Source organism: Galeopterus variegatus, unplaced genomic scaffold (genome assembly GCF_000696425.1).
Source record: "Galeopterus variegatus unplaced genomic scaffold, G_variegatus-3.0.2 Scaffold13166, whole genome shotgun sequence".
Taxonomy (NCBI): Eukaryota; Metazoa; Chordata; class Mammalia; order Dermoptera; family Cynocephalidae; genus Galeopterus; species Galeopterus variegatus.
The window spans coordinates 1-11,030 of NW_007739277.1; the positions used below are offsets into that span (position 1 = coordinate 1).

Genomic DNA, 11,030 nt, shown 5'->3' on the forward strand with positions numbered 1-11,030 from the left:
TTTTTTTTTTTTTTTTTGAGACCGGCCGCACTGCGCTCAGCCAGTGAGCACACCAGCCATCCCTATATAGGATACGAACCCACAGCAGGAGCACTGCTGCGCTCCCAGCGCCGCACTCTCCCAAGTGCGCCACGGGCTTGGCCCAGTCCATCACTTCTAACCAGACTCCACGCAAATAAATCTCCTCAGCAGAAACAGAGGAAGTTCTAATTTCTTTTCCCTGTAATTTTTAAGTCAACTTTGTATTCCCACAGGTTTCTAAGACTCTGGTTTCCTTTATTAACAAAGTTGTATCCAGCCACATAAATATCTGAAACTGTTCCTACACACTTACATTGTCTTTATTATCCATGTCAACACCAAGACTACGCATCTCACTCTCCAAAACTGTCCGCTGAACCTGTAAAGGAAAAAAGATACTTGTTTTAAGCAACATTAGTCTAATGACACGTTAAACATTTACTGAGCAACTGCTGTGTGCAAGGCAGGATAGGATGTACACGGCATGTCTTTGTATTCTTCCCAACCACCCAGGGAGCAGAGTGACTGTCTCCCTCATATAATGATACTAGAGCTGAGGTTAGCAACATGCCCTTAGACAGATGCAATGTCCCAACATCTCAACCCCCAGAGACCACTGAGCACTATGGGAGAAATACAAAACTGCCCAAATCTGCCAATAACCGGTCACCAGCCATCATATAAGAACAGTATCTTCAAACACATAAATACCCATTGAGAGACGTCTGTCATATCGAGTAATTTTCCTCCCCCTCCCATTACATTTTAACTGCCCTGCATGCTGTCTTGGTTCTTGAGGAACTGCCCCTCTCTTACCGCCCACTTCCTATTAGTCCAGGGGGGATATCACAAGGCCTGCATGGCTACAAGGGTGTGCACGTTACCTAGGCCTGACCTACTATCCTGACATGCAGCAGAGGGAATGATGCCCCAACAAAGACAGAGCTGAGGTAGGAAGAGTCTCGACGCCGTCTGATCCATTCCTGCCTAACATGCGACTCTCCCCACCCTAACCAGTTATAGGAACCAATAAACTGCCTTTTGTGTTTAAGTTTGACTGGGTTAGGTTTCTCTAAATTGCAAAAGTTAAGAGTTCTGACTAATACAAAAATTAAAGAATAAGAAAATGTCAATCGATGGCTTTAAACTTCTCTGGATCATAAATCAAATTTTAATTTGTTCAACTGCAAAATGACTGTATCTTTAACAGTGCTGAACCTGGAGCTAAAAGTCACCAAGAAAGTGCATGAGAACATTATCAAGACTCTAACAATCTTGCAAGTCGATTTACACCAATAAAACAAAGTCTGTGCAATCTTATGGCCACAAGGGGCTGAAAAGTTGTGTTTAGCAATGGCTGCACAAGAACCTAATACACAACACCTGGGCTATGCCTCTTTGGAAAGACACATAACTTGCCTTCTTAGCAGTTCGAGGCATCCTGGGTCCCTGTGTGTCCTTTTCTTTGGACTGCAGAATCTTCAACTTCCTTTTCTCTCTAATTTGTTTCGCCAGCTGTCGAATTTCCACCATCTCCTCGTCCTCGCTTTCAGACTCACTGTCATACTCTCCAGCAGCTGTTCTCAGCTCTTCTTCTTTTTCTAACTCTTCCAGTTTCTTTAAAAACAGTCATGATTTTTAAAAACAATCAGACTCCAAGGCTAAAAATGTGTTCCCTCATTCCAACACTCCCAGCAGATATATGAAATAAGCTAAATTCTGATAAATATCCCTTTTATGCATTCTTAATACCACCCCAAACCCAACCTCACTGGCTACAAAGTTGAGAAGATAAAGACGAAACTTTAAAGACATGCACATGTCTACCACACCGGGCAGCTGTGCACACCACAACTTGGGTGAGAAGCATAGAGGGAGTGTGGTCAGGCAGGGCCCCACATGGTGCTCAGGAAGCTGGACAGGACACGCAGCAGAAGGGTGCACGGGCACAGCTGGAGAGTCTAAAGAGGGAGCCACGTGGCTTCTCATGTCTGCAAGTGTGGACTACAGGATGCAAAGGCAAAGAGACTGGAAAAGCAGGGAGATCAACTATGGCAAAGGCACAGCGGAGAACAAGCATATTCCAGACGTTGAAGCAACCAGAGCATGAGAGAGAGGGAAGCTGATGTCCAGGATTGTCCCTAGGCACCTACATACACCACGATGAGGCCAACCAGCTCAACCCTCCAGTGGAGATGACTGGATGCTGGGTGAAAAGAACTCGCACAGACAAGACTGGCAATATAAATCAAATTACGGAGAGCGTCTGGGAATTGAGGGAAATGAAGGAACGTGGACAGCAACTGTCTTATAAAGCAACTTTTCAAAAAGCCTGATTGAGGAGAGACATGACACAGAGCATAAGAAAGTTCTGTTTTTTAAAAAGGTGAGAGAAACTTGTGGACATTTATATGCTAAGAAAAAGCAAGTAGGGAGGGGGACTGAGTCAGGAGAAAAGCACCAGGGAAGAACGATCCCAGAACGGGCATCATCAGATTAGAAGGGTCAGTAGAACACGCACAGAAAACCAGATCAGAGAGCTCATATCCCATGGACTCGATTTTCATTATAACGTGAGGCTGTCTGCTGAGATCAGCAAAGGGAACATGGGCAGGGGTCTGAGAAGCAAGGAAGAGTATGAAACAGCCTCTGATGGAAGAATTCAATCCAAGGCCCACAGGGTCCACAGCACCGCACCAGTGCTGGCGAGACGGCTTCACTTTGCCAGCTCCATCTGAGGAGCCCAGGATCCCTCGAGACCAGGCAGCATGTCACTGGGGATGGGGGGGAAACGGAGTGTGGGAGGCAGGGCATTGGGATGGACAACGGGGGTCAGGGGTGGGTGCAGAAGGAGAATAAAGGGAACAGATGCCGGTGAGCTTCTACCTTCCAGTAGTCATATTAAAAAGGAAAAAAAATTCCATGATTTAAAAAGTGACACAGACCTTCATGATGGCTGGATCAATATAATCAGCTATATTATGGCCTTCCCAGATCTCTGGTATTTTATCATATTTTTCAGATGAATTCATTAAATCCCAGTACTCTAAAGTTTAAAAGAAAAGTTATATTTATAAATAGTAGTTTTTAATATGTTTCAAGTATAACGTGCCCAAATTCACCAAGTGCTATCACACTACAAAGGTACCAGAGCATTTGTATTCAACACCACATTCGTTACTACTGACATCAACCTAGTTCAACACTTATGTGCTGCAAAAGCTACAAAAGTAATCCCTTCATCCCAAACAGAAAATTACCTAGAAGGAAAATATCTCATAGAGCCTTATCAGTATGCAACTTCTAATACTCCAGAAATTAAAAACTGACAAATACACTGGAAGACTTTCAAAGTCTTTCCTCACTTTTCTAAAACACATCACACACAAATGGCATTTTACAGTAACACCATGGCCCTTACTTTGAAGATCCAAAATGTAATCATCTCCCATTTCCAGCTCAAGATCTCGTTCCTGCAATGGAAAAAAATTACCATCAGTTTTATTCCATCTTTCAGGTCCAGAAATGCTCTGCCCCTCCTTGTCACCAGGAAATAATCTCCCCTCCAGTCCTTTCTTATCTGTGGGGTTTGGCTCTATTCCTGGTAGGAAAGCTGTTTTTTGACCACTTGGTAGACTTACCCTACATAGGTATTCTGTTCAATACCATCTTCTGTGAAGTGAAAGAGCCTCAGGAGAGCAGGGACATTGGGGGAACTCACTGCTGTGTCCCAGAGCAGAACAGGGCCAGCACCAGGCACTCCCAACTCTGTCCAGCACCCCATCACCCGTGCTCACACAGCCTTTCTGCCCCCGCAAGAACATCTGGGTGAGAGTTACAGTAGCATACCCTCTTCCTCCTCCTGGGCTCCTCAGTCCCCATCCTCTCCCTGCGTGATGCCACTCCCTCTGGGATGAACGGGGGCCGCTCCTGAGAAGGCAGTATTGGAAATCACGTGAAACACCTTGCTGAATAGGAAGGAAACTTAAAATGATTCTGTCTGCAAGGTTTTATATTTATAAAACCGCACCCACGCCAATTAAAAATGAACAGATTATTGTGGAAAAGAGGAGTGGGTTTTAAGACCAGTTTGGGCCAGGGGGCCAGGAAGATGCCACAAGCCAATCCTAAAGTTTATTTAGAAGGGAGGGGGGAAAAGGAGGAATTGGTAAAAATCAATTACATTGAATAATGATACACTTTCTTTTAAAAAGTTTATTTAGAAGAAACAAATATCAAGATTATCAAGAAAAATTATGGAAGAAGAAAGTGATACAGGAGAAATAACAGCAGAGAAATTCGGACATAAACCCAAGCATGTATGAGAATGCAGTGGAAAGACAAAATACACAACCAGCAGTTCTGAGATAAATGAGCACAGAGCTGGATAACTTGAACACAGAGCTGGATATCTACCACACCTCCCTCACAACAAAATGACACAAAGGACTTCCATTCAAAAGAGGTAAATTTTTTAAAAAAACAACATAGGGTCGGCCTGTGGCTCACTCGGGAGAGTGTGGTACTGATAACACCAAGGCCATGGGTTTAGATCCCATATAGGGATAGCCAGTTAGCTCACTTGGGAGAGCGTGGTGCTGACAACACTAAGTCAAGGGTTAAGATCTCCTTACCGGTCATCTTTTAAAAAAACAAACAAACAAAAAAACCATAAAAGTGTAGAAGAAAAAGATACTTTTAAAACTATTTCTGGAATAGATGGTATGCCTTTCTATGCATGACCCCAAACCTAGCAGCCATAAAGAAAATGTTAATATATATTAGTAGTTTTAAAATGTATAATTTGAGGTTTAAAGAAAGGTATCAAAAACTAAAAGGCAAGTGACAAAAACAGAAAGAAGTATTTATAGAACACACGACCAGTATCTGATTTCCTTAATATAAAAACTATAAATCAATGAGACAAATGTAAACAGCCCGATGAACTGAAAAGGCCCAAAAGAATAAAAAATGTTCAACATGAAAAATGTTCAACAAGCATAAAAAGTGCTCAACTGCACTAGTTGAAATTGAGAGACATGTAACAACAATAAAACTACCTTTAAACTACTAGACTGACAGAAGTCAGCATCTGACACTGTTGAGGATACGGGAAACACAACTCTCACACTACCAGAGGAATGTAAACTAGAAAGGCACTTCCGGAGGATGCCAACATTTCAGTGCCACACCTTGAAATTCACAAATATATTTACAATAAAACATTGAGACTAATGCATACAGATGTGCACTCCAGCGCTATTTGCACTAGAAAGATGAAAACTTCAAAAAATAAAATACACTTCCATCTGTTTAAAAAAAAATTTTTAAATACCCTTCTCTATAAAAAAAACACTTCTGGAAGGACAAGAGAGGCTGTCAGAAGGAGCTACTTGTGGTGGGGACAGAAGCAGGTGTGCATGCTGCTGCACTCTCTTCTCCACCTTTTCACTCTTTACCATGTGTAGTCACGTGATGCTTGAGGGCAGAGCCACGTGTTGAGAATCACATCACTACATGACTTCGTCATCATGCCGGCATCATCGCATGCACGTGCACAAACCAACCGCACACCCAGGCAGTATAGTGCGGCCTAGGCTCCTGGGCTACAGACCTATACCGTATGTGCTGAGCAAGTGTCTGGGCATCTGACACAGAACAGGTGCAGGAGAAACACGGTATGAAAGGTAAGAACGGAGGGCACTTCGCATGAATGGAGCTCACAGGACCAGTTGCTCTGGGTGAGTCAGTGAGTGTGTGGAGTGTGTGTATCCAGGCCCAGGACACTGCTGTACACTACTACAGACTTTGTAATCATAGCACACTTAGGCCACACTAAATTTATTATAAAATAAAGTAAATGTGCTACAATGTTTCAACACTACAATGTCAAGAGGTGACAGGAATTTTTCAGCTTCTTTGTAATCTCACGGGACCACATGGTGTATGTGGTCTGTTGCTGACCAAAATGTCACAGAGCAGCACGGGACTGTATATGCAGAGCTTTACCATGAATGAGAAGCACAGACCACTTCTGAGATGCGTCTGCGTTTGTGTGCACCAGGCTCTCACCTTGTCATCTCTCCTGTTGGGCACCGCAAGGTGCAGGCGGTTCAGCACCTCATTCACTTTGTTTCCCTTCATCTTGGTTTCCACTCGATAAGCCAACAGCCTGTCGCAGGCCTGGGAAAGTACAAAAACAAGGCACAAAGTCAGAGATTCCCTCCAAGAGCCTCTTCCAGCCACACACCTAGGAAGCATCCAACACCACAGCCCCCATGCACTCTCCTGTGGGCACCAACACGGCTGCAGACCACACTCCCACAGGAGGAAGAGGCTTTGGCCTGCCTTCGTGGCAAGGGCCAGCCCTCAGGAGAGCTCGCCTGCAGTGCCCCGGGTCCCACTCAGCGACCTTAGCTGCCCCCCTCAACTGGATGCCAGGCCCCTCCCTCAGGGCTCTGTCACAACAACTAACCCCAGATGAAACTAAAGCATTAGCATCGCCCTGCTACTCCAGTGAAAATAAAGCAGTGAAGTAGAAAACACTTAGGACAGCCTGTGAAGCCTAACAGAAAATGCCCCGCCCCCCAGCAGCTCCTACTTTTCAGACCATTTTTTCCTTCTACTTCTGAACAGTCCCATAAATGTAGTTTCACTACAGCTGCTATGGAAATATTAGAAAGGCAAAAGCCACAGTGGCCACTTTAAGTGCAAACTATAAAGCATCTTGTTCACTTGTGTGGGGGGAGGACACAAGTGTCACCACAGTGACTAGATCTGCCTTTCTCCCTAGCCCACCATTCCTGTTGAGCAGCTGCTCCAAGTGCTAACATCTGGAAAGAAAACTTATCTTTCTCCCCATGACTGACTTTTCTGAAACAAGAGAAAGACAGTAAAAGGATTGACACCTGATTCAAGGAAGCACTGACCTCTGCTTTAACTTTAGTAACACCTTCCTCAGTCAGGGTGCTGGTCTCTATTACAGGGAATCCTTCAGCCTGCAGATCTGTAAACACTTTCTGGGGACATAAAGGAAAAGGAGATGTATTACTGATCTCCAGTTCCCGGAGGAACAAGCCATGATGTTCTGCAAATGGAGGTTGTGAATGCTTACTGTCAACATTGGTGGTTTCTCCCCCCCCCACTTTTTTTTTGTCTTTTCTCGCAACCGGTAATGGGATCGCAACCCTCGGTGTCGCGCCCGCACCGCGCTCAACCAGTGAGCAGACCGGTCTCTATATGGGATCCAAGCCCTCGGCGGGAGCGCCGCCGCACTCCCAAGCACCGCACTCTACCCAGTGTGCCACCGGGCCAGCCCAACATTGGTGGTTTCTAACTCCTGAAGAACAAGACATGTATTAATATAATAAAAAACATTTATTTTTCCCTACATTCTTCTGTATCAAACCAGACTATACCAAGTAAAATCTGAAGCTCTCCAGAACATTCCATAAGGCCTCACCTTCCAAAAAAGAAACTTAGGCAAGACCAGACTCTCAATTTTTTTAAGAATGTTTTCAATACCATTTATTATTAAAAAAAAAAAGTTTGGCCACCACAGCTTAAGAAAAATTCAGAAGACAGAAAAATGTTTACAAATCTAGCAAGTTACAAATCAAAGACTCTTAGAGAAGGGATGTGGCCTTGGTTTGTATGTGCAGCAAATATCATGTCTATCTGTAAACGTGGCCTCAGCTCAGAGGCAGGTGACCAGCTACAGCTTAGAGAAAACCAATTCTGCAATGTAGCAGCTCATGGCCCTGAGTAAGACAGTCATTGAGCCCACCTGTGCCTGCAATGGTAACAGCCATGGGCTATCATCGTGTGATGACAACCAAACAGTAACACTGTAATGGAGTCCATCATGCACATGCTTTCCAATTTCATGAAATCTTCCCAACAACCCATGGCACAGGCGTTACCCACACTGGACAGACTTGGAAGGATGACCCCATTCGCCACCACACAGGACCACACGCTCGCTGCTCAGACCTTCCTGGTGCCACCTACTCTCCCTCCTCCCCACTCTCCGATGCCCTCTAAAGGCTAAACTGAAAAACTGAGATTACTTAACAAATATGTGGGTTCTTTCAAAGAAAAAGAATTCTCTGACATCAGTGTTCACATACTCAGTAATTTAAAGAATGCACTGTAGTACCCACAGAAAGCCGATATGGCTATTTAAGAAAAGCTAATTATTACCAAGTGTGAACGTCCAAATAGAATGAGAGACTCTGAGAGGGAACAGCACACTCCCCCCCCCCCTTCTCCTTCCATCTGGGTCATGAAGTGCATTCCAGAAGACACAGCAGCTCACACTGACCCTCCCAGCACAGTGGCTCTCAGACCTCCAGTGTACAACAGTCACTTGGAGGGCCTGTCCCAATGCAGACACTGCCGACCCAGGTTCTGACTACTGAGTCAGATATGTGCGCTCAGGAATATGCATTTCTGACAAGCTACAGGCAAACGCGATGCCGATACTGCTGGCCCTGGCCACAGACTGAGGACCACTGCACTAATGTGTCTCAAAGCCTCTGACCTCAACAATACCTACTGAAAAGGGCCACAGGGTCAAATTAGTTGAAAAACTGCACCTAACAACATTGCCTGCCTCCTGGAGAACATTAGTGAACACCACATGTTCATGGCTCTGGAAAGCCCTGCATTACAAGAGCTTACAGACTCTCATCATCCTTCGCCCAATTGCTCATTTCCCACTCATTTAACTCCAGAACTTTTTATTAAGTAACACCCACGAAGACCCTTCCTAACTAGAAACTCACTCTGCAAAATGCCGCTCTAGCACACCTGACACCCTGGGGCCTGGAAGAGACAGAGAACACCTCAAGGTTCCTGGCTTCATCCAGGCACCCATTTAAGAGAACAGTCCTTTCCCAAGTAGTCACACTTTCCAAAAGGTGAAATTTACCAACCATCAACACAAACAGTTGTTTCCAGAGACTCAAGAACAGAGCAGGAGTCCAGACACCTGTGCTGCAGTTCCTGAGTGCCACTACTTAGGTTTTCACAATATCCTACCACTACACAATCGAGAATATCACCTCAGCTGTGAGATAAAAACTGGACTACCTAGTGCTGCTAAAATCCCTTCTTGTAAGCACTGGCTGTCTCAGATGAGAATTCAGAATCAGTAAGAAATATTCAAAATATTAAGGTTATTTACCTGATCATCTTCAGAAAGTTCAGCTATCCTCTTGACATCACATTTGTTAGCCACAACTATAAGAGGCTAGCAAGGAAAGAAAGAAAAGGGATTATTTCTCTCGCACTGCAGGAGATAAACTAAAATGTGAGCCATCACACTGACCTTGTTGGTAAAGAGAGGCCTGATGTTCTGGAAGAGCTCCAGCTGCTCCTTCAGCCCGTGCCCGCACTGCTCAGACAGATCCATCACATATAGGATGGCAGCACGCAGGTGGGCCAGGGCCGTGATGGCCTGCATCTCGATGGTGTTGCGATCCTCCAGCGGGTGGTCCAGAATTCCTGGAGTGTCTACAACCTACCAACCAGACCATGTCACTCCACAGCACGCTTACAAACTTCCTGTCCAGTACACCCCAGAAGTCACTTACACAAACCAGACCTGACAAAACTGGTAAATAAAGTGTAGGTCTGAAACAATTTTTAAAGAGTTCCAGTCAAGATGGTGGAATAGACAGTCCCCAGCGTCACTCTCTCCCACAAATCAATCAATCTACAACTATAAAAATGTAACATCAGCCAAGCCGAGGCCACTGGAGCTCAGGGGAAGAGGAGGAGAGACCTACAGAGTTCATGAAGGCAAGAGAAACCACAATGAGAGAAAGAAAAAACTGCTCTGAGCACTTCGGGCAGCAGCCACTTTAGGGCTGGAGCTGACGGACACATGGAGCAGGAGCAGGCAGAAGCCACAGCTGTGCCCTTCAGATGGAGTTATTTGGAGGCGGCAGGGGAGAAGAGGGCTTTGGCGGCCCCCAGGACAGCAAGACCACTAATAGGGTTCCCATGGACCCACGCAGGAGCAAGGAGCCAGAACGACTAAAAAAAGGGAGCCATTCAGAGGCCAGTGAGTCATCGCAAAGGACCGGTGCAGGGCCCGTCCCATTGGAAGTGTTTGCGGCACAGGCAGTGGGGGAGACGGGCCCACCAGGAGAACACTGGGACATAGCAAGGACAGCTGATCTGCCCCGCAATCAGCACAGGACCACTCAGAGGAGACTGGTCGGGAATGCAGAATTGCATGGGGTGCAGTTTTATGAAAAACTCAGGCCCAGATCAGAGTTTCTACACAACACAGATCCAATGGGTCTCTGGAGAGCCTGAAGTACCTATAAGGTCAACCATCAAACCCTGAGCTGCACAAAAAGCTTTCCCTAGGGAAAGAGCAGCAAAGCAACAATTTAACTCAGCCACACACATCAAGTACTGGTTCCCATGGTAAGTTCCCCCATTTTAGAAGTCAGCAAAGGACAAAAAATTAGTTCCGGCCCAGGCACACCACCAGCACCTTGGGGCCTGCCTGGGAACCAGAGGCTTGGAGCCAGGGACTAGACCTCACTCCCACATCCAGGAACACCGTGCACCAGCGCCTCAGGGCCCGTGTGGGGACCCAAGGCATGGAGACGGGTACCAGACTCCCCTCCCACAACCAGGCACACCATGCCAGAGCCTTGGGGCCCGCCCAGGGACCCAGGGCATGGAAAAGGGACTGGACCCCCCCTCCCACAACCAGGCACACCACCAGCACCAAGGAGCATGCTAAAAACATCACCTCCATCTGGGTGGCCCGCCACAGCCACCACAATAAACATGGCTGCCACAAAAGCGGCTAGACACCTCAACCACCATGCAGATGATCTGCCAAGCACTGGAGTGCCCTGACACAAGGAGAGTCACCAGGAGAGATAAAGAAAAGAAGAGGACATCTCTCTCCACAAAGCCCATATCAGAGTGACAGAAGAAGCATCTGCTCTATGATAATATTGGGGGAACTGATCACACCTCTC

At 46.0% G+C, this 11,030-nt stretch overlaps 1 protein-coding gene across 1 annotated transcript in view; it reads right to left on the minus strand.

Annotated features, from left to right (window-relative positions):
- Positions 1–334: 334 nt before the first annotated feature.
- Positions 335–11,030, minus strand: part of LOC103581482 (nucleolar GTP-binding protein 1) — a gene marked incomplete at its 3' end in the record, with an annotated part of 21,660 nt that continues 10,964 nt past the window's right edge. The window contains exons 7-15 of the mRNA XM_008563302.1: positions 9,353–9,544; positions 9,209–9,274; positions 6,951–7,040; positions 6,094–6,204; positions 3,871–3,951; positions 3,443–3,494; positions 2,967–3,067; positions 1,441–1,638; positions 335–400 (exon numbers count right to left, since the gene is read on the minus strand). Of these exons, the coding sequence (XP_008561524.1) occupies positions 335–400; positions 1,441–1,638; positions 2,967–3,067; positions 3,443–3,494; positions 3,871–3,951; positions 6,094–6,204; positions 6,951–7,040; positions 9,209–9,274; positions 9,353–9,544 (957 nt within the window). The remainder of the gene's footprint in view (positions 401–1,440; positions 1,639–2,966; positions 3,068–3,442; positions 3,495–3,870; positions 3,952–6,093; positions 6,205–6,950; positions 7,041–9,208; positions 9,275–9,352; positions 9,545–11,030) is intronic.